The following is a 26,127-nucleotide window of genomic DNA, read 5'->3' on the forward strand; positions in this document are numbered from 1 at the left end:
TTGTTACCCCGAGGCAGACATATGGCTGATATGCTTTCCCTTTTTGTCTTCCCAAAGAATGTATGAATTCTGTCTCAGTCGTCTCTGCCCTTCTTGCTGCACTCCCAGCAGATCATAGCTCATTAACAGATGGAGCCCTGGGTAGGTGCTGGGCCCAGAGCTGGCTGGTGAGCTGGGTTCTTTGGGGACAAGATCAGTTCTTCATTGCTTACCATCTCAAGTCTGGTCTTTGTAAAATATTCATTAATGCCTTGCAGATCAGAGAAAAGTGAGAGTGCAGGAATCAGTCCTATTCTGGGTATCTCTGTGTGTTCACCTGTTTGATGAGATGCTGGTGTCTCCCTCCTGTGGGTGAGAGCCGTCACCCAGATGTACCAGCAGCTTTTCTGACTAGGGGGTGCTCCTTTTCCTTCCTGAGGGCCTACTGTCTGGAATTGAGACAAGAAAGGAGCTACCAGCAGGGCTTCTCAGTCTCCCATCTCCCTCCTCTTGCCTGCTCTCCCACACATAGTTTCTGTTCAGAGAGAACTACAATAACTTAATATTTAAAATTTATTTAAAATTCACTCAGAAGCAGGTAATAGGATAAGGACTTGGGAATTTAAATAGCAAGTAATAAAAAAGAATTTCAACAGGACTCTGACTTTAAAAAGGTTTCCATCTAGTAGGAAGGAGGAGAAATGGTCCAGGCCCTGGACCTCTGGTGGTAGAGGACACAGGAACTGAGACCAAGGCACAGTTTCATGGTACCTCATGAGGAGAGTTAAGTTCACAGATGGCCAGAGTTTGCAGAAGCCAGAATATCATACAGTTCATACCCTTTCTGTATTAACGAGGACACTGAGACTCCAGCTCCTTGTAGCAATGATAGTGACTGACAAGGACTGGTTGACTGCCTCCACAGCATATGTGTGGTGCAAGATAAGGTTTCTATGCTGTGCAACCTAGCTGGGGAAACTGAGTCTGAATGCCTTCACATAGTATAAGCTTAAGAACCACCAGTGTAATTAGCCTCATGAATCATAAAAATCTTTACTCCTCTACACATAAACTGTGTTTTTGCAATGTGTATACCCACAGACCCCCAAAATGATATTGACAAAGCTAAGAGTTCAAAGCTAGTAAGACATCCTCCCAATTGAACTGCCTTCAAGTCCCTTCACCCCAGTGGCTAGTCTGCTGTTGGGACAATTCAAAGTCAGTGTCACGCAACAAATAGAGGTCATCCTTGTGTGGGTCTCTGGCATCTCTGAGCCCCAGTACGGAGGCTGGGAGAGGAAAATGGGGTTAGGACCAACTTTCTTTCTCAGACCTCAGTAGGAAGCACAAGGATGGTCAGGACTAGAGGAGCAATTGGTAACAAGATACAGCATCCACCTTCACAAAGCCTATTTCTGCTGAAACAAAGCTTTCTACATTGTGTCAGGCCCGATTTCTTTTGCTCTGTGGAGGTGTGGTCTACCCAAGGTGGAGGCACTAGGGAAGCTGTGTGAACGGGCCCCTGGGCAGGCAGACAGGGAATCAATGGCAAGTGAAGAGTTCTATCAGCTTCTCTTGGCAAAATGTTCATGGGCTGTCACAGACAGGGTGTCTCCAAATGACAGGAGAGACAGTAACTTGAATTCCCTAGGATGTACCCATCCTGCCCTCCCACATGGAAAGCCAGACTGGGTCATGGGACTTGACCAGGTCCAGACAAAACATTTTTAGTGCTATGTGAGCTCATAGGAAGCATAACCTATGGTGACCACCAGATGAAGTCAGGTGCACCTTCTCTTGTGGGCTTTCCACTCTCTCCAACCTTCCAGTAGGCAGCAGGGGTTTTGGGTTGGCTTATGGCAAAAATCAGTTAAGTAACACAGATCCATTGCCCCATAATGTCCTCTTAGGCTCCAGTGGCAGCAAAAGGTTCACCTACCCCAGTTCCTGGCACTGGCCACAGCACACAGTGGGCTCCTAAATCAAGCCTGCTGTCGATCTGTCCTGGCTGCAGGGAGGAGTTGGGGAGATTGCATGGAAGGAGGAAATACCTCTTATGGCGTGTTTCCGGGACAGCTCTATTGCTGGAGATCCGCTCGCTCTCCCGCTGGTTGAAAGCATACAGTTTGTAGGGATCATCACCAACACGCCACTTTTTGGCATTCAGATACCGCCGTTCATCAAACTGCTCCCATAGGTCATCCCAATCTGCATCAGAAGGCTGTATGACATGAAAGGAGAGTATGTGAGAAGGCTCCCTGACCTCCGTTTAGCCCCCTGTCCAGCTATCAGTACCCAACCAGAGACTAGGCTTGTTCTGGTAATGCTGAGTTCAAAAATGAGGCCTGAGACAGAATATCAGGAAACCCACCAGCAACAATAACCACACATAGAACAGTGACAGTAACTCTACTGACATTTTCTGAGCACTACATACCAGGTTCTGTTCTAGGACCTTCACTCCCATGATCTCATGTAATTTGTTCAGAATTGCTCATAATCCTACCTTACACATGAGAAACGAGCCCCACTGATAAGTAACTTGCTCAAGATCCAGTTAGGAGATGCTCCGACCTGAATTCTAGTGTCCTGACCTGAGAGAACATCTCCCTAAAGCAGTTTGAGAACTCCTGGCACAGTGGCTTGGCACAGATTAGGTAAATCACAGCTGTCACTCTGTCCTTGTCTGCTTTAGGAAAGGCATTGGAAGTAGGCAATCCATCTACAATGGTGTGTGACCCACCAGATACTCTAGTCCTTTCTTTCCCCAACCCAAGAACCTGTAACTACTCTTAGGAAGATCAATCGGAGAGCAAGCAAGGAGCCTCACTGTGTATGTATATGGATGTGGATGTATGTGGATGTGGATGTAGGTGGAAGCAGGACTTCAGAATGTGGAAGGTGGCTTCTATATTCATGATTTCATTCATACTCACACAAACCCCCTAGGGAAAGTAGGGAAGGTAGGACCTTAGAAAAGTCCTAATCTGCCTGAGGTCAAACCTTGGCAAGCCACAGATCTCAAGGCAGAGTTCAGCCTTCTTAGGCCTCGCCAGTGGGAGAGGTGATGGGGCTATCTCAGCACCAGAGCCCAAGCTGCCTAGTATACCCCACTAGCACGAACTCCACAGCCAGCAGAGACTCTCCCCTCAGCCAGCAGGGCTGATCATCCTGGCCTTGACCTTAGGAAGCTAGATCTTTGCATTTGACAGTCACTCCCCACAAGATGTTACCACTCTCACCCTGGGGAAGAACAGTCTATACCCACAAACACCCAAACTTTTCAAGTTCATCTAATTCATGAATGCTGTGTCTCTAGGTGGAACTTTCTGGTGGGCTTCTGACCTGGAATGAGGTGGCTAGAGTCCTGGGGTTGGAATTGTTACCCAGCATAAGTTTTTCATTCGTGTGACTCCACTCATCAGTCAAGTGTCTTACACTGTCCAAGTCTTAAAGGAGAGGAGAGCAGCCACCCTGGTATAGAATTTCTTTTCTTCTTGCACATGAGCACCTAAGCAGGAAGGTGCAGGGCAGGCTCAGCAGTCAGCTGCACAGGCGCTCGGGCCCCATGACAGGTAAGGGGGGCCGTACCAGTTTGCACAATCATCTCAGGCACCACACGATCTTATCTGGTAATTGATCTCTCTCTTCCTCTTTGTTATCTCCTTCTGAAACAGCATTCTCCTGCTAATAGCATAGAAATGAAGCACTGGAAACCAGTGATTTTTGTCCAATAATTGATTTTATTAGCATCTTGTGATTCTACTGCTACAGAGCATGCTAAGGGGAACTCAGGTGGGGGTGTGAAACCCACAGCCTGTGATGCACAATGTCACAGCCTGTCAGCTGTCATCTCTGGTTGGAACATCACCCCAGGGCGACCCTGACATCACATCCCCAGGGAAGGGCCATGGAACTGTCTCCTACTGGCTCATTGCCAATTTAATTCATTGCAATTATCTAAATAAGTTGTAAGCCCTCACAGTGCTCCAAGCTAAAGAGGAATGAGGAAGAGACAAGGTTCCCTTTTCTGTAGAATGCTGCAAGAGCACAGAGAGGCATACATAGAGGTATCCATGCCATACTACGAGGTGAGTTCAACCACATAAGCTCAGTGATAATTATGGAAAAGCACAGAGGAGTGGAGGAAGCAGAGAACAGCTCTTCAGATGAGAGTCAGAAGAGTTAGACCTTGAAGAGTGAGTAGAAAGTATGCAGCAAAGAAGCCAGATAGAAGGTAGCCCATTCAACAGTGTGGCATAGAATAACAGAGCCAACAGTATGCATTTATGTGCAAGTTTATATAGAGCCAGGTCTGGTGGCACAGACCAGTAATCTCAGCTATGCAGAAGGCTGGCTGAGCATATGCAAGCCCTTAGGTTCAATTCATTGTATGAAAAAGAAAAGGGTTTAGAATGTATAAGGAATTTACTCATGTGGCTATGGAGGCCGACAAAATCTATGGTGGTCATACTAAAGATCCAGAAAGAGCTAAATTTTCCATTCAAGTATAAATCAGGAAAAGCAGTGTTCCAGCTCAAAGGCAGTAGGGAGGAAGGAGCTCCTTTTTAGTGTCACAGTTCTCTACAGACCTTCAGGGAACTGGATGGAGTGGCCCACAGTGGGAGGGCAGTCTGCTGCCTTCATTCTCCCAATTCAAATATTAATCTCACCCAGAGTCATTCTCACAAACATGCCCAAAATGATGTCTGAACAAGTGCCTGGGTAGCCTGTGGCCCTGTCACATTGCTATAAAATTAACCATTATAGACAGGAAGTAGAGAGGCAGAGAATCTGTCCAGGGAATGATTAGCACAGAAAAGGAAGGCTGAAGTATGGATTGTACAGAGGATATGAATGAAGGAAAATGCTGGAACACAGCTGGATCTTAGAAACTAGGCCTTGGGAAAATGTCTCTAGCTTCATGTGTGGGATAGAGTGACAGGAAGAGAATTTCCATAAAATGGCCAGTTGGGGCAGTGACCCTGATAATGTACTCTGATGTCTTGCTTCTAAAGAAGCAGGTGGAGGCCTAGGCATCCATGGCAACCAGAGGCTGAAGAGAGGGGGTGTAACCCACTTCTTGGGCTTTGTTCCAGGTTCCACTCCATTCATATCAAACAGAGGCAAGGGGCCAAGGGCATGTGGCCAGTGGTTGCTTGGCCTAGCTCTCTCTACCCACAGGGCAGCTGAGCATCCCTGGCATCTCTGGCAGGCACTGCCTTTTTGGAGAAGGTACTATGAAGACTCAGCAAGAATTCTGGCTCCAGAAAGTCAGAGCAACAGCCAGCTGGCAGGATAAATCACATGAATAGACAGTAGGACATGACCTTGGAGGGGACTGTTCCCCTCGGGTTGTCACACGTACAAAACTCATTCACAACTTGCTACACTGAGACCCCTTGACGGGGACAGCCTGTACTGGGAGCTGGTCTTTCCCATAGTGACATCTGAATGTATCACATAAAGTGGAGGGATGCTTAAAATGAAAACATTGACATTTTATGTTGCACAAAGATTGCCACAGATTCCTTACATGATCCCCATTTTTGTAGGGAGGGTTCAGCTTAGAGGCGTTAGGTAGGTGGCTTGCCCAAGCTCATCATCTAGCAAGGGCTGGATTTACTAACTTAATCCTCCTTCAGAAGCTTCCCATCAACACAGACAGACAAGGAGAGTAAAAGATCTACCAAAGGGCCAACTGTTTTGGTCCAGTTGGAGTCAGATGGGTTCAGCAAGGGATTTGCACAGCCTATGGAAGACCTTCCATATTGGGGCAGTGCCTTCCATGGAAGCTTACTTCCATACCAAACATGCATAAACAGAGATGTTCTGTGAAATGCAGTCCCCAGGGTGATGCCTGCCACACACTATTTATACCCTATTTTATTTTCACCCTTCTCTCCTGCCTTCATCATGTCCCACCTAAGGGCTTGCCTCTTAATAAAATCCAGTATGTCGCGTGGCCCAGACATCGGTGTAGGAAAGTGTTTGACTTCGTTTAGGTACTTCTTCAAGGCCATACACACTCCCAAAGGTCCCTTCTGTCTCTGGCTTTTCATCCCTGTTGGAGACAGGACTAATATCAACTGGGGCTGCATGTGTCTTACTGGTGGCAAGACAACTATGTGTAAGGCCATCTCCTACTCCTCAGCCTTGTCACCTCTGTCCTAGTGCAGTAGGGTGTGCTCTGTCTTGCTTGTCCCTACACTAAAAGCATGCACCAGGCTTATCTCTACCAGCCCCCTCTTCTAAGAGTTTGGATGAGTCCATTTGGAGTTTGCCCCACTGTCTTCCCCCAGCCCCTGGGTCTAGAGCTCAAATGAAGAAACAGGATGCTTTACTTCATCCTTGGAAATTTCATAGTCTCCAAAAATGGCTTTTACAAAAGTCTTGCCTTAGCCATTGGAAGATACTTGCTTGCCTGAGTAATGACATGGATGATGGGTTGTTCCCATCTTTGCTGATTCTTGAATGTATTCCTATAATAGACAGGGCTCTCCAAAAATGCTCTCTCTCTCTCTCTCTCTCTCTCTCTCTCTCTCTCTCTCTCTCTCAGAGAAGAGAGGGAAAGGAAAGTGAAGGAAGCTGGTTTATTTTAAGGAAGTGGCTCATGTAATTATGACTTGTAGCCTAAGATCAAAAGCTGTCTCCGCCAGCAGAATTCCTTCTTGTAGAGGGAGGTGGGGAATGGTGGTCAGTCTTTGTCTAAGGTTTCCAACTGATTGGGTGAAACCCAACCACATTATAGTTTTTATTTTATTCAAAGCTCACCAGTTTAAATGTTAATGTCATCGAAATTACCTTTAAAGAAACATCCAGAATAATGTTTGACCAAGTATCTACGTCCTAGCAAGTTGTATATAAAAGCAGCCATCACAACTGTTTGTCACAACCTCAGAATGAAGCAGTGAGTGAGGAGTGCCTCAAATTACTTCAGATCCTCACAGGCCTAAAATTCCAGCAATTATGTCCCTAATTTTAAAATGAGGAAACAGTGTGAGGGGGTTGAAGAATCTGCCTAGGTGTGTAGAAGGGATGCCTTCCAGGTCTGCACTAACCCCCCACTTTCCAACAAACACTGTTTCTAAGCTCGCTCTGTGGGCACTGGAGTCCCACCTGCTCACACCAGGCTGTTTCCAAACACCGAAGCCTCTGGTACTCCAGCTCTACCCAGGCTGCTTCTGTTTGCCATCAGCTGGACGCTTCTGCTCCTAGCACCAGAGAAAGCCAGATACTCCCCGGGGACACTTCTTGCCAACCAATATGTAGATCCTGCATAAGCTTCTAACCAGCTCAGATTTGGATGCCTTGCTGGGGTTTTTAGAAGGAATATCTTTAACATGCATTGAGGGTTGAGACCAGGGAAACTGTAGGGTGCTTCGAGTAGAGCTGGGATGGTTAGATTCTGAGCAAGGGCAAAATGTGAGGCTGTCCTGAGGATAAAGGCCGTTGAGAAATTAAACTTTGGCTCCTAAATGGTAGCAAACTGAAGTGGAGTTTGATGTAATGAAGGCCAAGAACGGGATGAAGAGATATACAGGGCGTGTGCACCTGCCTACCAGAAAATACAAATGCACATCCCAGTTGGAGAAGAGCACAGACGGCAGGACTCCAAAACTATTCTCAAAAGAAGAAATCACAATAAAAATCACCACATATACAAGGAAATGAGCAAGATCAGCAGAAACTATAAGCATTTGCGCTCCTCCGTAGATTCAGACGCAGGAGCTACCAGACACGGAGCAAAGCCTGCCTCCAGTGGATGGCCATACACCCAAAACTTGATGGTTTCTTTTTTCAAAAAAGAGAAAACAAAGTTGTGGGTAGGGAAGGGTACTGGACCTGGGAGGAGTGGGGGAGGGGGAGTAAACAGGACCAAAATATATTGTATGAAATTCTCAAAGACCTAAACTTAAAATATAAGGAAAAAAGGCTACCTAGAGATACAATGTAGGCACAACTACAGGTAAAATGAGAAATAAAAAAAATCAGCAAAAGAACAAAAGACAAACAAAATAAATGGCCAGACAGATTTGAAAAAGAACCAAACAGAACTTTAAAAGTGAACACCAACACCACACAGGGTGAGAAATGCCGATTATCTGCAAAGGATTATCACTTGTACAGTGCAGAAACAGTTTATTATTCTTATGAAGTGGGTGGACCAGTTATAGGACTCCAATTGCATAGACAGGAAACTGAGGCTAGAGGAAGCAAAGGAGTTTTCCTTAGTATCACATCTTGAACCCAGGGCCTTGCTGTTCCTCGTCTAGTACTTTTGACGTCAACATTCGTATCTCTTCTATACACTAGATGTGCTAGTCAAGCACTGTGCCTTTCTCTCTCCCAGTCAGTCGGTGAGTCATAAAACTATGGAAGTATTTGCTCGTTCCTGTACTCTGGTCCAGCCATCAAGGAGTAATCTTGCTTTTCTAAGGACAGCCAACAGGGGAAAGAAGTACAGCAGAATTCCTCATGTCTCCAACGATGCCAATGTAAATCCTAGCACAGTCCCCTGGTCCTGGACGAGAACCACTGTAGGTAGAAACTCACTCCAATGGACAGGACAAACTCCAATCTAGTAGGGGCAAGCCAGCCTTACTCACTTGGGCTCCTGACAAAGGAAAGAACTTGAAAATCTTTTCCCCTCACCAAGGGACAGCACATCAATTATGGATTATTAGATCAGATCTTCATTTTAATATTTCCTCCATGTTTTATCACCTCTTCTTCTCATTGGAATTCTGTCTTGGGAGTTATTTAACTGATGTGCAGAAATCTAAATTTAATTTATTATGATCTAACTCACTTTAGAAGCCAAATTACCCTGCACTGGAGAAGGATCAAGTCAATATCCCACTTGGCTTTCTATTTATCTTCCGCGGGGTTTTCTCTCTTTCTCTTCAGTATTCATTTTATCTCGGGTGCTGGTCCTAAATTTAAATTTTCCTTAGAATTAGGCAATTGCTCCTTCAATGTTGTAGTTTAATGGTGAGTGTTAATTATAGGAGCATCATTCTTTAAAGAGTTTGATAGACAGAATGGACATATAATAGAAGAGGAAAGGGCTATTTCTCAGATCAAATGAGGTAGCATATAATTCACCAGGGATGACTTTACTCTTCCATTCTGCCCCCTCCAGTCCCTTTACTCACTTCCCTCCTCACCATTCTGAGACCTCAACAGCTACTTCAATACAATGCAGTGTTGAGAGTTGCTCTGTGCTGATGCCTCTGCGCTCTGGGGTGATAAGCCATCTGGGACACCAAGCCTAGACTCGTTAGTGCTGACTTTTTCTGCACTTGATTTAGTCACAGACAACAGGAGCAAACACTCCTTACTCTCCCTCTCCATGGCTGCTCCATTATATGTGCTCACCACCCACATTTAAACAGCATGTCACATGCAAATACAATGTTGAGGGAAGCTTCCAACTTCCAGAAAGTAGAAAACATCCAATAATTATTATAATTGCCTAAAAACTCCAACTGTGAAATATAATATGATTAATGAAATGGACAGAAGCCCAGTTTTTGTTTCTATATCAGGAAAAAAAAAAAACTCACACAATGTGGACCCTATCTGGAGATTAATTAGCTTACTAATTAGCATGACAGGGAGGTGCCAGCAAAACCCAAGTCAGTATGGCGGCAAGAGGAATGAGTTCTGGCACATGCCAGGGCACATGAATGCTAATGCTGATGGGTCTTCTTCCTATCTATCAAGAATTGCAAATGCCAACACTTGACTCTAAGCCCAAGGCTCCCTTACAGAGCTAGGCATTGCTAATCCATTGTCAATGATTGAAGAATACATCTCAATGGCTGATGGACATCAGAATGAGACAGTTGGCTCTGCCCACACTGTCTAAAATCAATCAGCACTTGGGATCCCTTCTCTTTGTGTTCAGAGACTGACACAGTAAGTTGGTCACTGGGACTTGAAAAACCCCCTGCATCTTTCAGGTCTGAGTAGAGGGGCAGGTATTCATATACAGCCTAGGGTAAAGAGGGTTTGTGGGGCTGGAGAGATGGCTCAATGGTCAAGAGCATTGGCTGCTCTTTCAGAGTACTCGGGTTCAATTCCCAGCACCCCCATAGCAGCTAACAATGTTCTAATTCCAGATCTAGGGGACTCCGATGTCCTCTTCTAACTTCTGCGGGCATTACATGACATGGGTGCACCGGCCTACATGTAGGCAATACACTCAAACACATAAAATAAAAAGTAACAAATGAAATAAAAAAGAGGTTTGTGGACTGTATTGTCTCAGGAGGTTGGATCTGTCCATTGCAAGAGATTGGAAAGGAGAGAAGGAAGTGGCTAGAAGGGTTGGTCCTGCTGGATGGAGCTGCAAACTGAAACACACTGTTTCTGAGCCGCATAGTCTACCTGGCTTGGGCACAGGGTCACATATCAGCATGAAGATGGGTCTATAAGGTTGATATTACAGTGACCTTACAGGGATAGAAGTGTAAGAGAGGAAGAGGAAAGAGTCTCCCAGGGTGGCCTCACAACAAAGCCAGAACAGCCTTCAGCAGGGATAGTCTCCTAGTCAGAGGTGCACATTTTTGAAAACCGCTTCTAGAATAAAAAACAGTAAAATAAAAATGTGGATATCTCAGTGAAAAAAAGTTTTCCCTTCTAAAGTCAGGTTTCTCTCCCAAGCTTAACTTGCTGCAGAGGTCCAGAAGATATCTTAAGGCACCATCAGAAAGCTCTTCAGCTGCAAGAAATAGCTGATGGGGCCAAGTAATTTTCAAGGGGCCCCAGTGAACCAGAGTATCTGACAGAGGTCACGAATGAGCAGAGCCGAGGTCACCGGGAACAAAGTATGAGTGAGAAGGAGGGGTCTTGTAGCAGCTGCATACTGCCTAGTTATGTTTCTGTTAAACTCCCCTTCGCAAAATGAAATGTGCACACATGCTGACATCAATGGAGTAAAAGGACCAAGAAAGCCAAATACAGGAAGAATCAAATGGAAAAGTGACTGTGTCCTTCCTTTAACCCATTTTTTTCTAGACAGCAAAGCCGGCAAGAATGTTAGTATCAGGGAAGGATGAGATGGCCAAAGGGGAAACATGGCTCAGGGCCAATCCCACAAGATCCAGGCCCTGAGTTTAGCTTGGCTAAGACTGAGTCTCTTCTGGAAACAACTTCTCTTTCATGCCTTTTTCAGCTACTTTCTCCCTCCATTCCAAGGGCAAAACTAATCTTCTCCTGACCCTGCTTTACAGATCTCAGAAGTGAGGTAAGATATGAAAAATCACTCGGTAAGGTGTAATGCATATGTAACGTATTGTTATTGTCAACATGGCTGTGGTTACCATTATTTCTTCTAGAGACTGAATGCTAATGGAGAGAAAATGCAATTTATATTCACCCAATTTATGTCTAGCTGCTTCTTCCTTCCTTGTGGTAGAAATGGGGTCTCTGACAGCATCCACAAGCAACTAGATGCCTCACCTCACTGTCCAGATGGAGATCAGTCATTATTAATGACAGTGCTTCCTGGGACTCAAATCTCGATCTCAAACTTGGGGTTGAGCACAGTGCCAGGCAAACGATAAGACAAGAAACTATTTTAAGAAACATAATACATGAGGTTATTATCGGCTTAGAAGGCTAAAAAATGAGCTTTGTGCTAGGTCTTTTTATATACATGGAGGTGGGGGTGTGCTAGGTGTCTTTAGGGAGAGACCAGAGCAGAAGCAAAAGTCTGGACATGACTGAGACCCCAAGTTTGTTGAAGGTCAAGGAAACTGGACTGAAGGTTGACTGTTTACATTCTGGCCCCTTTGTTTCCTGGGAACTTGTCAGTCACCCAAGGTCTTCTTGTGTCTTTTTGGGCTTTGTATATAAGGGCCAGTATGAACAGGTCTGCACCACATTCACCAAGATCACAACTGGAAAAGTTGCAGTTCCCTCAAATATCTTTCCAAGTTCTCAGGCAAAGATGATTTACGTATGTGTGCGTGTGCATATGTGTATGCGGGGTGTGTGTGTGTGTGTGTGTGTGTGTGTGTGATACTAGGGATTGAATTCAAGACCTCATACATGCTAGGTAAGAGATCTGCTACTAAGCTACATCTCCAACCTTCATTTTATTTTATTTTACTCTGTTTATTTTACTTTCTCTCTCTCTCTCTCTCTCTCTCTCTCTCTCTCTGTCTCTGTCTCATGTGTGTGTGTGCATGTTCATGTGTATGCAGATGTATATATTTTTTATTTTGAGAAAGGGCCTCACTGAGTTGCCAGGCTGACTCTGACCTCACTCTGTAGTCAACGCTGGTCTTAAACCTGCCATCCTCCTGCCTTAATTTTCTTAAGTACCTGTGATTAAAGGCCTTCACCCACCACACCCAGCAAGATTTCTTTATTCAGAGACGTCAAGATGGGAAGTTGTTGGAATCCAAGCAAAAGGACTGGTTTATAAAGGTGGCATATTATCACACTGGATAAAAATCACCCGCACTTTGGCTACTGCAGCGACAAGCTAGCTAATCACTCTATAGCATTTTCTGCTTGTGTAACTCTTTTTGATGTTCAGAACAAACCTGGACAGGTGCTAGCACCTCACTGTAATGAAGTTACAATGTTATGAGTGCTATGGAGCTAAAATGACTTGTCTGAAGCATCTTAGCAAGTAAGTGAGGGTGCTAAGATTAACCACAGGTACATGGATTCCATGTACACCCTTGACTAGGACCTGCCAGGGCCAGGGTCCCCGGTGAAAGGAGACTGAGTAGGGGTAGGCTCAGTTCTGCACTTTTAACCAAGGCTATCCTGGAAACACGTTCCTTCAGCCAGAGGGCAAAGGATGCTCCACTGGAATACAACTAGAAAGAGAATTTCAGAATTAAGTGTTCCCTAAGCCCTGTCACTCATTCCCCAAAGGTGACATTAGCAGGAAGCCTCCAGCTTTCAGCTGAGCAGAATTTGTTCCTTCTTTCTTTGTCTCCAAAGTGGAAGATAGATCTTCCCAGATACCATGTGCGGCAAGGGCTCAGAGCTTAGTGCATTTTTCTATTGGCTTAGTAAATAAGGTGACATCCAGATGCCCTCTGGCTCCCTCAAAACTAGGTCAACCACTGAATATGGAGGTGTGGGTTATGCCAATGACTTTGAAATGACTATCTTGTGTGACTCCAGGAGGGCTGGTGGCTGGCTTTTCATGGAAGGGGCTCTTTTTATGTCAAAAGCAGACCCACACTTTCGAGAGAGCATGCCTGCTGAGTCTGGATGGGAGTGGGATGCCTGCCTCAGCGAAGGGCAAATTTAGTGCTGCAGGTGACACTGCGAGTGATAATGGCTGTGAGCTGAAGAACTGGGAGACATCCTTATGAGCCTGTCCCCAAAACTGAGCATCTCCACAGCACAGCAGGAACCTCTTCCAGGACTTCTCACATGAACTGTCATAAGAGGATTTATGATACACTTGCTTATATAAGCAATACTCTCAGAAGCATTTCCCTCACCTTGGGAAGCACCAATGATTTCTCTCCAAATGACATGTTTGTCACCACCCATCCTTTCCCAAAGCCCCTGTGGTGTGTTCTCTTCTGCAGGACCATCCTGAGTTGTGGTAAAGATGCTACATGCTGGAGGGACATTTAAAAATGCACACTTCATATATACATACTCTCTAATTCAACTTTTCCTCTGCAGTGGTCTTCTGTTTGCCTATTGTAATAAGGCACACTCTTATTTTGATGCCACTGGGTATAGTGCAGGATCCAGATTTGCTATTCGGATGCACTAAGAGAGTAATCACTTCACCAGGACCATTCTGGTTCACCTTTTACTTTATAAAGGAACTCACTACGAGATTCCTTTAAGCAATCCGTTTCCTTAGTGCATTAAAATTAGATGCGGGAGACAAAGAAATTTCACCATGTGAACAACTTTTCTGCAGCAGCATTCAGGAAAACGAGGTGACCCCTTTGCCTCTCTGCCCACCTCTGTCCTCACTTTTGATTCAGCAGCAGAGAGGCAGGGCTCTGCAGCCCACAGCCTCTAAGCAGGACATGTCCTCCCTGAAATTGTGTTGTTCTCTAAGAGTGACCACTGCGTTCCAGGTTCCATCTCTTCCTTCAAGGGAAGGAAGTTGAAGCCAATGAGATGAACCTGACCCTCAGATTTGGGTCATTTTGCTTTGTTCTCTTCATTTTCCTCAGGACCAGCTTTGCTGACACCCTTTTATTTTTTCGGAGCCTCAGGCCTTCTGGAGTGTGGCATCCTTCCTGAGGCTGGTCTCCTTCTCTGAACTGCTCAAGGAAATGTCCTCCTCTGGCCTGACAGTCTCCAGCTCCACCTAAGAGCCTCACCCAGAACACTAAACATTAAGGATTTTCAGGCAGAAAAGACAGGTACAACTTCTCGCTGCCTCTGAAATCAAACCTGGAAAGGAGGTGGCAGGAGGGTATGGTGCGTTCAGAAAGTAGGTCATTAGTGGCAAAGACTACAATTTTCAGGTGGTTGTTAATGCTTTGTTTATATGGATTTCTTCAAATGTGACATTTTAATGGCACCATAATTGTGTGATTACAGTGCAGTCGACACTACTCAGGGAGTAAAGGTGACAGGGACTCCAGAGACCTGCTGGGGGAGGTAGCTCCCTGCATGGGTGGCCAGGAGGACCTACTCAGCACTGTTCAGGCCAGGACGCTTGACAAGTATAAGAAGTGACTCCCAAGGATCCTCTGTTGGACAAGGGCCATCAGTTCCAGGAAGCTCTCCTGTGGCCTAGCCCTGGGCTGTAGAAGCATCACCTCAGAGCTCACTTTATGACTAGCTGCACTGGGCATTCACTCGTTCATTCACTTTCTCTCTGCATGCATTTGTCCATTTATTTTTTCTTCATTTCTTGAGTTCTTATTAGGAAATAAAAGATCCATGAATATTCAAAAACTAAAAACAAGTAAAGATTGGAAAGGTCAATGAAAAGGAGATAGCATTTATTGAACATCGCCAGTTTGCCTAACACTGAGCAACAGCTAAGTTCGTCCATCTTCCTTGACCCCTGAGCAATGCTCGTGCCCCAGTGAAGCCCCCTATAAATGTTTCTGCATCTTTGCTTCCAGGACCCCTCTGTTCTGGCTCATCTTCCTACTCTGGCCTCTTATCCATCTATTGTTTGGTTCCTACCTTTCTGGCTTCTTTCCTAACTGTGGCTTCTAGAAGTGGAGAATGCTAAACATGGCCCTGATCTTTTGGGCCTGTATTTAGAAAATATCTGCTTGGCAGACCCACCCAGGAGTCTCACAGGCATATCACCCAGAACAGGTTCCCAATGGGACCCTGACCTATACATCACCCCTAGCCTCACTCATCCAAGCTTTCCCAAGTGAGGAGGCAGCAGCCCTCAACAGGGATCTGAGCATCATCCTGGATACATCCTTCTTCCTCACCGCCCCATTTCATCCTGATCACCAGAGCACCTCACACATGATAGGACGTCACCAGATCTTGTCCATTCTGCCTCCCAAACATGGCTCCATCCCTTCATCTACCCCCCCCATCTCTTCAATCATGTGAACCACCACCCAACCTGATCCTATACTTCCACTCTAGGTTTCTCCAATTCATTTTCCAAAGACAGCTTCTCAAAAGTGAGATCTGAGCCCTTCATACTCTGACTCAAACATTGTCCATTTATTGGTTCTCACTGCACCGAGAATACACCCCTGCCCCTTTCTTTGCACCCCACTCCCACCCCTCGCACCTGATCTGGGCCTGTGAACTCTCCATCTTCATTTTCTCTTCCTCATTTAGCTCCTTACACTTCACATGTACGAGCCTTCTTTCTGTTTGTGAGGCAAGACCAGTTCTCCCATATCAATCCCCCATGCCTACTATGTACTCTACCTAGAATATTCTTCATCTAATTTTCTCATTTATCATATATGAAATGAAATATTCCATTCTTGAGAAGGCCTCCCATGAATCTTCAAGTCCCTCCTATACTTTCCTAGAACTTTGCACACAGCCTTCATAGGAACTGACAATAACAGTCTATATCTGGAACTTTGTCTAATGAAGTGTTTCATACCTGCCTCCCTGACCAGGCTGTAGCCTTCTTGAGAGCAGCAACCTATCTGTGTAACTTACCACTATTATCACAGGCATCATTCCTTGGGTACTGTAAGCGCTTAGCTATCTGTTGCCTAAATGACCTAATGAATATTTATTATTTCTAGGACTTGGATATCATTTCCATGACATATACAAGCAAAGAGGCTGGAAGCGGGGCACTAAATATAAGTGTCCAAGGGTGACTAGCAAGAAAATGAGACCAGGGCCATATGCCAAGAAAGAACTTGCAGTGAACTTGTATCTAAAAAAGGAAGACCACCAAGAAGAGATTCAGCAGAGAGAAAGAGAGAAGTTCAGGGAGGAGGTAAGCCTTGGTCCACATCTCATGGTAGACCAGATTGAGATAGGATCACACGAAAGAGGGAAGAAAAAAGGGAGGGAGGAGATAAGAAAGCGGTGAATGCCCAAAAAGCTATTCTGCATCTCCTCCAGTTGTCCTCCATTTACGGGCTCTGACCCTGGGCAAGTGACTGGAACTCTTTTCTAAAAACTGAGAAAGTCTTAGCCAACTACTTGACAGCATTGTGATACTGTCTTATGGATCTCATGGGTTAATAAAAGGCAAGCATGGAGGGTTGCTGCATGCATATTTAAGCACTCAGTAAACAAATAGCTGCAACCTCACTTGTTGGCAAAGTAAAAAAAAAAACAACAAAAAAAAAAACTACACTATGTGTCCATGGAGCTGAGGGTGAGCTCAGGGCTAAGGCAGTGAGGAATCCCAGAAGGAGTTCTCATGGGGAGACCCACCTGGCAACAAAGAAATCGATGTTACTTTCCTTTCTCCCTCCCAATGCCCGCTTAGGGGTTGAAGCCAGTTCCCCAGCTCTGCCAGGCTCTGCCTGTCCCATGCTGAGCACATTAATGAGGCCTGCTGTGCACAGGGACCTCATAATTGGTCCCAACTCTGCTTGTGCTAAAAAAAAAAAAAAAAAAAAAAAGCAACTTTGAAATGTGTTGCTGAGACACACCATCTGGTCTCTAGAATACCTCTAGAAGCCCTTTGGGGACAGAATGGGTTGTTGGCTCATAGCTGATGGTGCTGGAGGTGAGTCAAAGGTAAAGAAGGTTGGAAATGTGTTCAGGAACCTCTCTACCCCTTAGCGCCTCAATACAGAAAACCTTTTCTTCCCTTTTCAGAGCTGATAAGCATAGATATGTGCTAGGGATTCAAGTCTTTAGACCCATGTTTCATTATTCACATTGTTGCTGGATGACCTGCTTAAGATCCAGCTGGTTTAATCTGGGTACCCACACGTGAGTGTCCCTATGTGAAGCTGTCACTATTACTACTCAAAGTAAGTGTAGCAAATCTGCTCCCTATTACCTAAAATTCTCTTTTATAGTATGACAATGTAACTGTCTGTCGATTGGGCTCTCCGCTTCAAATATATATTCCTTGGCAGCAGGATATTGAGATCTCTGAAGCCTAGGCCCTTAGTAGAGAGGCTGGGTCTCCTAATGGAAATTGTTCACACTCTCAGGTCAGTGCTCTCTTTCTGCCCTTGCACTGGCCAAGTGTGACAGTAGACAGTAGAAGAGTAGTCAGGCATGTAATTCTCAGCTAACCAATTCTGCCTCATGGAAGACATGAATAAGCTCAGACATGGTGGGAATCAGGGTAAGTAAGACAATAGGAAAATAATGCAAACATGTCAGGGGTTGGTGGGGGGACAGGTAGGTTCCCAAACAAAAATAAACAAGCAAAAGAACTGAACACAACAGGAGTCAAAAACCATCACCACACACACAGAACTAAAACTTCAAGCTGGAACAGAAGGAACTTCCTCAAACAGACTTCATAGAATCACTTAATAATATTTAATAAATAAGAGCTCAAAGGTTAGATGAAATGAGATAAATAACTTTAAAAATGGAGTACCACAGAACACTTTTGCCGCAGAACCAATAAATAACTGTAGAAACTCGAGGAAGCAGAGCGGATACAGCAGGAAACCTAATTACTGAAGCCAACTAAAGGTTTCCAGTTCTGGCTCTCCCACCCACAAACAGAGGAACCTTGGGCAAGTCACTGTGACTGCAGACAAGAAAGACTGGTTATAAAAGCAAACAGTGGAGAGAAAAACATTGGGAGACGTGCACAGTGATATAAAGGTGGAAAAATGCTGACCCTGAATGAAAGACTAGACGGATTTTGCAGGATGATAATCATTTTTGGTTAAAGCTCTTAAAAATATAAAGAACTGAATCCTCACATTAGTAGAACAAGGCACACCCTCTATGAATAATTGCAACCAAACAATTGACACAAAGGCATTTCCTCAAAATTCGACCATCGAGCATCCCATTGACTTCAAGGCCCCACCCCGAGCATCAAGTGTCAGAAGACACCCAGAAAGAAGGCTCTGGGGGAGGCTCAGAGCATTTTAACCTGTTGTGCTGCTGCTTAAGCCTGGGTAGCAGGAGACTGGCATTTCTACCATTTGAGACCTCTAGGGTTACAGCACCTGTGTTAAGTCAGCTTTCCATCACTGTGACAAAATATTTGAGAAAACGAACTTTTAAGGAGGAAAAGGTTTATTTGGGCTAACAGGTTCAGAGATTTTAGTCCATGATTGCTTGACTCTGCTGCTTTGGAGCTTGTTATGAGGCAGAATATCATCACAGTGGGGAGCAAATGGTAGAGCAATGTTACTTACCTCATGGTGTTGGGAAAGTGAAAAGGAACTAGCAAAGGACCATGGTCTCAACATTCCCTTCAAGGACACACTCCCAGGTAACCTAACTTCCTTCAACTAGGTCCACCTCTTAAGGGTATCCATGACCACCCAATAGTGCCACAGACTGGGGATCAAGCCTTCAGTACATGAGCATTTGGGGGACATTCAAGAAACAATCTATAGCATACCTATGAGACCACTTGGAATAATCAGAGGTCTGATTTTTGACAGTGTGATATGATGCCATCATCTACAAATGTGTTGGACTATATTCCTATCTATCCTAGTATGCATGCAGCCCATAAGCCGCAGGTTGGCTGTGCTTATCACTAGATAATAACATCAAGTCAATGAACAGATGGTTGAAAATGAAAAACCCGGGAATGGACCATAAAACCAGTAAAGCAGTGAATGTATTTAATTGTGAAATACAAAGTAAACAGCCATGGGAATTATCATGAAATGCTTTGAAAATGTTCTGTATTCTGATAATCTGAAAGTAATGATAATGCCGACAAGTGACTTTAAACTTCTGTGATGGAGTGTTCACAAAGAGCTGTTGATGGGAAATGAAACCAGATAACCCTAAGTTTTCTGAAGACGTGGGGTCATGACACACTGACTCTGCCAACTAATTATTTATGTAACTTGGAGTAAGCTACATGATCTATTGAGCCTCAGTTTCCTAGCCTATGAAGTGGAGAGAATAAAATAATGTCACAGGGACCCAAGGACTAAAGACAAATGTCATATATAGAAGTATTGATGTGTATACAGTGACTGCCCACTAAAAGGCGAAGATGGACAGAGATGAGAATGTGAGGATGAATGTGAGCATGCCTCTACACACGTTATACACACACACACACACACACACACACACACATACACACACACACATACACACACACACATACACACACACACATACACACACACACATACACACACAGCTAAAGGAAGAACATTGACCCTGAGGTTGAACAGCTAGTGGGAGACTTTGAGCTCACAGAAGCCCCTGTCCCCTGTCCCTTGTTCCCATTTCCAAGTTAGAGCAGGAAGAAGCTTTCCTCATGGGAAGCCATTGGGCCTCCTATTTCCAACCAGGCAGAGGGCAAACTCTTGTCCTCATTGAGTGCTTTCCTAGGTCCCTCTCTTCCTAAAGGCCCAGATAGCATCTGAGCAAGATCACCCCTGAGGGATGGAGTTCCCAGGGAGGTAGCACATATGGTCAGGAAGCTGAGGTGTAGACCCAATCATATCTCCTAGCGGTTTGACCTTAAGCAAGTCAGTTAAGCTCTCCATGTCTCTTTCTTCATCAGTGAATAACAGGGAGAGAATCAATGTTCTCTACAGCGCCTTGGGGGCCTCCCATGCCTACAGAGTCAGTCATGCTCCTATACAACTCTTGTTACCACAATTATTTCTATAAATAGATGAGAGGAAAGGAGGGGGGCGGGGAGGAAATCGGAGACTGAACCGCAAATTAGCAAGTGTGGGAACAAGAAAAGGAGGCCAGAAAAGGATAAATTCTGGAACCTGTGACAGAATTTGCCTTACCAAAGTATCAGAACATACTCTTCCATGGAGAGCTGAGAGTCAGTGGTCTTCAATCTACATAGAGTACCTTAAATCTATGCCTGACAGGAGGGTTGCAGAGAGAAGCAGCCAAGAAGGGTTCATTCATCTATCCTAAAAATCAGTGGGACAGTGTGATAATGCTTAAGAAGAGACAGGGTATCTGCATAGTCTCAAAGTATTTATTAATTACAAAGAAGAAAATAGTAATTGTACAAGAGGGGATACCTGGAAGATACCACCATGGCCAAGTGATCAATGTTAATACCACCAGTAATGAGACAAATGGATGTCATGTGGCCCCTGAAGTAATGTGCTAAGGAACTAGTATTTTTACAAAATCACGTAACAACAGTCTGATCTGGAGAAGACATCAGACAAATCCAACTGAGACATATTTTAAAAAGTAACTAACTAGCACTCTTTAAGTCAAGGTCATAGAAGACTAGGAAAGATGGAGAATGGGCCACAAACTGGAGGAGGCAAAGGGAGAAAAATAATTAAATGCGACATGGGATTCTGAAGTGGCAACTAGGTCCTCAGGGATCATCCCATAAGGCAAGCCCCCAGGTGAGACCTCAGTGTAGGCTGGTCTGTGGACTCTAGAATTGGGAGGAGAGAGATGGTAAGAATCCTTGCCTTAGCAACAATTACAGACTAGGGTTAATAGTTTGTTCTACAACTCTACAACCATCATTTGTTAGCATGCCAGGGCTGCCATCATGAAATCCCACTGACTCAGGTGCTTACACAATAGAAATGTGTTTCTTACAGCTCCACTGGCTGGAAGTCTAAGTTCAAAGTATCAGTAGGGATGGTTCCTCCTGATGCCTCTCTCCTTCAGTTGCAGAAGGCCACCTTCTCCTTGTGTCCTCCTTAGCCTTTTCTCTGTATATTTCCATCCTACCACTTCTCTCTGCATTCCTGATCTCCTTCTTGTAAGGATGCCTATCAGATTGAATTATGTCAACCTTAATTTCATCCTTATAGGCCGTATTTCCACAGATAGTCACAACGGGGGTTAGAACTTCAACACATGAATTTTAGGGGAATATAACTCATCCATAAAACCTTGTCCTCCAAGATTTCCTGGAAGCAGGGAGACTAACCAGAATTCTAGGGAAAACAGAAACTGGATGGAAAATAGACTGTTCTGGATAAAGGGTGTACAACAGTAAGCACTATACTGTGGCCCTGCTCAGATCTCTTCTACTGAACCTTCACACCCATCCCTCAGCTATTGAAAGCATTGGTTGCTAACTCTCACAACTGCTCCACCTATAATAACCTATGATCCTAGGATGTCACATACCTAATTCTGGGAGTGAATGCTGCCAATGCCTGGGCAATCTCTTCCCCAGGGCTATCCTTGAGACCAGGCCAAAGTTCATCTCCAGCCCATTCCACATCTTTGTATACAGCATCTTCTTCCACCCTGTCTTTTTCCTCTCATTCTCCTCATCCAGGGAAGTCTCAGATGAAATAATTTCCACCAGGCTCTCCTTCTACAGACTCTGAACTGGAACCCAAAGGAACGCCAATAGAACTTAAAGTCGTGCTTGGCATGCAGTGATTGCTCACTAGGTGGTAGCTATCATGACCACCCTGTGCCAGGCTGTGTCAGGAATTCTAGCTCCATTATTCACAGAATCCTCAGGGCAGCTCCGTAGGAGAAGCATGTGAGGGCCACTTGATGGGTAAGCCAAGACCTCAGGGCCAGCTGCTGTAGCCTTCTACCTGAAACCACAGGCTGCCTGGCCCTCTGCTCCATCTGTTAATGCAGCTTCTTTTCTGCTACATCAATTCTGCCCCTACATTTTCACAAAGTTCCTGAGACTCCTAATTCCTTTCCATCCTTATGGTACTCTCAACAGGTATGAGTCATTTTCTTTCTGCTTCTGATAAAATATCTGGCCAGAATAACTTAGGGAAGAAGAGTTTGTATGGACTTATGGATTGAAGGTATAGCCCATGGTGGCAGGGATGGCATGGTGGGGAAAGTGGCTCATGAAGTAGCTGTCACATTGTGCCCACAGTCAGGAAGCAGAGGGATGTGAATGCTGAAACTCTGCTCACTTTTTCCTTTCTAATCAGTCCCAGACTCCATCCCCTGGGATGGTGCCACACATACCATATAATCAGAGTGGGTCCTCCTTCTTTAAACCTTTCTGGAAAGCCCCTCTCAGACATGCCCAAAAGTTTGTCTTCTAGATGATTTTAAATAAGGTTAAATTGACAATCAAGATTACCCATCACAGCGGGATGAACTGTCCCTGGTCCACTGCAATCAAGGACATTTCCCGTGACCACCTAGCATCTATCTGCCATCTCTTGTCCCCTAGTTCACCATACACACACACTGCCTACGGTTCGAGCAACATGGATTTTCCCAACCCACTGCAACCTTAAAGCTACTTGAATTTAATGTAAATAATGCATACACTTTAGCATTCATATTAAAAATATTTGTTTCCTTCTGAGAAAGCATGTCTTTCTTTTTATATACAGAAGAATCTTCATGTTCTCAGATTGGTAAAGCAAAAGGTTTAGGTTCAGACCTGTCTATGTTCCAGGCGCCATACCAGGTGAGCAAGATGAGGACAAAACCTACACTTTTTCTCCACTCTGCAAGCACAGGACTCTGGTGAGCTCCTGACCAATCTTGCAGTCTGTAGAAACCACATGGGAAGACCAAGGAAGCCTAGTTCCTCTCTTCCGGGAATGTGCCCATGCTGTGCAGGGCACACTAGATCGCTTGAGAAAGAGGGCACTTGATGGAATTAAAAGGCAACCAATTTAAAAGAGATTAAGCATGGAAAAGGGGATTTAATGATCAGCTTTAGCCATTGTGAACTAGCTGAACCTACTGGCATGGAGACTAATGGCTTAATATGTTGTTAAACAAGGGTGAGATGTCTGTGTGAGTAATAAGGGCATCTGTAGTTATAGTGACAAGGGTAAAATTACCCTCACCACAGGCCCTTGGCCTTGGGGGTGGCACTGTATTCATTTCCAGATGGAGGCCAAGGCCAGCTATTCAGCACTTCTCAGCCCCAGGAAAGATAATTTTCATGAGAAGAAAGGGGTGTGAAAGGAAAAAAGCCTTGGGTAGCAAGTGGCCAGACAGAGACCATTGCTGGCAAATCTGATGTCAGATAGGAAGAAGAGCCAGCTTTGGAGGACCAAGAGGAATAACTGTTATATATTACCTGTTTCTGCTGAGAAGCCCAGAGTGCTGAACGCTTTCTTTGGAGGTATTTGACAAATGACATCTGGAACTGAGAGGGCCTCTGAGGATGGATGGACAGAATTGAGTTTGGAAATTGGTAGGGGCTCTGAAGGGTGTAATAGCAGGATTATAGCCACAGTGACATGACAAAAGCACAGTTAATTTATTCAACACATTTACTCAACTTTCACTGTAGCCTTGGGTTCATTGTTTGGGTGATAGACCCCTGTGACCTCCTGCCCAACCCAGTCCTGCAAGGCACACACAGATGTTCAGTAAGTGATCATACAGTGAGAGAGTAAACAGACCCTAGTTGCCCTCCCAAAGTTAGTGAGTAGAGATGGTAAAGGGGAGTCCACCATCCCCAGGTCCAGTGCCCAATGCTTTATTGGGCACTATTTCATATAATTCTGAGAACAACTCTAGGAGGTAAGGAAGATTAAATATGTCCTTAAGGCCATAGGCTGATACAAGGCAGTAAGCTTCAAAGGCAGGCCTTTTAAATCACCATCCCACATACCTCATGCCTCATAGATGAGGACAGAAGCCCAGGGGTAGGAATCTCCTCAGAGAGGTGGAGCTGCCTCCATGCAGATCTTCTCCTGGAATTCTACCCAACGTGAAACAGCATGGCCTTAAATTAGACTCTGACTCTGGCTGAGAATGTGCAGACAGCAGAGTTTATTTCCAGTGGGATTTTCTTTAAGTTTCACTTATAAAGAGATCTTCCTTCTGGAACTGTAGAGCCTAGTGTCTGACACCTAACTCATCAGCTATGTCACACCATCATCATGGGGGACCTGTGCTTATTCATTCTCTCAGGCTGATCTCAATGTCCCCGTCCTCCTGCCTCAGCCTTGACAGTACTGGGATTCCAGGCATAAACCACCACACCAAGCCAATCATTCCCTCTGTGAATGACCACTCACTGAGCACTCACTGAGAAGCTCCCTGTACCCTACAGGGCCTGAACTATTCAGGGTGATTCAGATCCACTCAATAATCCTACAACCCACTCTGCCTTCAAGGAGCCAGCCTCAGCGGCTCTGAAGAACACGGTGAATGGGAGAAATAGGTTTTCAGCAGCTTGCACATTTCTGAAAAGCCAATTACATGCTTATTACTCCTCTCCAGGAATGAAACCCGCCTCTCACATGGCCAGCCCCCTTCCCCAGCACAAACTGGGTTATCTCAGTCATGAGGGCCTTTCTGCCAGCCACTGCTGTCGGAAATGTATAACTGGGCTCCTAATCACCTGCCAATGAGCCTGGAGCACAGATGCTCACCCTGGAGCCAAGAGAGAGTCACATAAGAGATGGAAAAGCCAGGAGGCACTGCACAGTTTGGCCATTTTGGCGGCATGGAGGGGATGTTTTCAGGGCCTTGTGCAGCTGCAGTCACAAAAGGCTAGGAAGCTAAGAGGCAGCTTTGGAAGAGGTCTGGGGGTCTTCTCCCCATTCACCTGCCATTTGCTTTTATAAATAAAGTTTTATGGAAATATAGCCATGCCTGTTTGCCTATATAATATCTATGACTACTCTCTTACTACAAGGGCAGAGCTGAGGGATTACAGCTACTCTGCAGCCCACCTGGCTAACAAATCTACTTTAGTTACTATCTGGTCCTTTAGAAGGTCTGCTGACCCAGGTACACCAGAAGGAACACTGGACCCAGAAGCAGAAGACTTGATCAAATGTCTCCCCAGTCCTACTCTGGATATGTGGCCTTGGGTTAGTTCCTGTACTTTCTCTGGAGATCATAATTTCTCATCTATAAAGCAAGGACATAAATCCACTTTACAGGGTTATCATAACTAATAAAATGAGACAAGCTGTCTATGTAGTGAAGTCTTCAAAGATAAATGCAGCAAAAATAACTGCTTTCCTGTGACTCTGAAACACATCACCACATTCTAGCTTTCTATTTTTCATTGACTGGAATGTTCTTGGAGCCCCTGAATGTGTTTTGCAAATTTAATGTGTACGGATGGGATATGTGAGTCAGAATAAAGAACAAAGACCTGCTCTCTAGCATCAACTTGCTTTGCTCAGATAGCCAAATCAAGGCTGTCTTCTTTTTCAATAGTGATACTGTCATGCCCACCCTAATGACCCCAGAGCCCTCAGGGTCCTCTCAGTGAGGGATAGTAGAAGAAAGGATCTCACCTTCTATCTCAATGTCTGGCTTGGAATTGAGCCACCCTTGGGCTGAGTACGACAGACTTTGATTCAGTCTTCAACTCAGCATTTCCCTTCTATTCACCATTGTGGAATTGGGCCAGTTTTAACCAGCACTCTACCCATCCCCACAATCAGAATGCCACCTTACACAGGGTGTCTTGGTGCCACATAAAACTTACACAAACCCATGTCTCCTCAACTGACAGGTGTGGAAATGTTCCTGAGGCCCCAAGCCTGACCAAGATCAGTTACCTACTCAAGGAGCACAGAGTTTCCTGGGCAAGCAGGGTCAGGGAAGGATCTTTGGTGGCCCTAAGCACAGAGGACATCATGGTAACTCTTTCACACACCTCCAGGTGAAAACAACATGGGACATAAAAGC

General features: G+C 45.0%; 1 protein-coding gene across 2 annotated transcripts in view; it reads right to left on the reverse strand.

Annotated features, from left to right (window-relative positions):
- Galnt14 (polypeptide N-acetylgalactosaminyltransferase 14) overlaps positions 1-26,127 on the reverse strand; it is a 232,193-nt gene that overhangs the window by 77,858 nt on the left and 128,208 nt on the right. For both annotated transcript variants that reach the window (XM_008850963.1, XM_017802744.1), the window contains exon 2: positions 2,031-2,200. In XM_008850963.1, the coding sequence (XP_008849185.1) occupies positions 2,031-2,200 (170 nt within the window). The remainder of the gene's footprint in view (positions 1-2,030; positions 2,201-26,127) is intronic.

This window comes from Nannospalax galili, unplaced genomic scaffold, assembly GCF_000622305.1.
Source record: "Nannospalax galili isolate Female #2095 unplaced genomic scaffold, S.galili_v1.0 scaffold1331, whole genome shotgun sequence".
NCBI lineage: Eukaryota > Metazoa > Chordata > Mammalia > Rodentia > Spalacidae > Nannospalax > Nannospalax galili.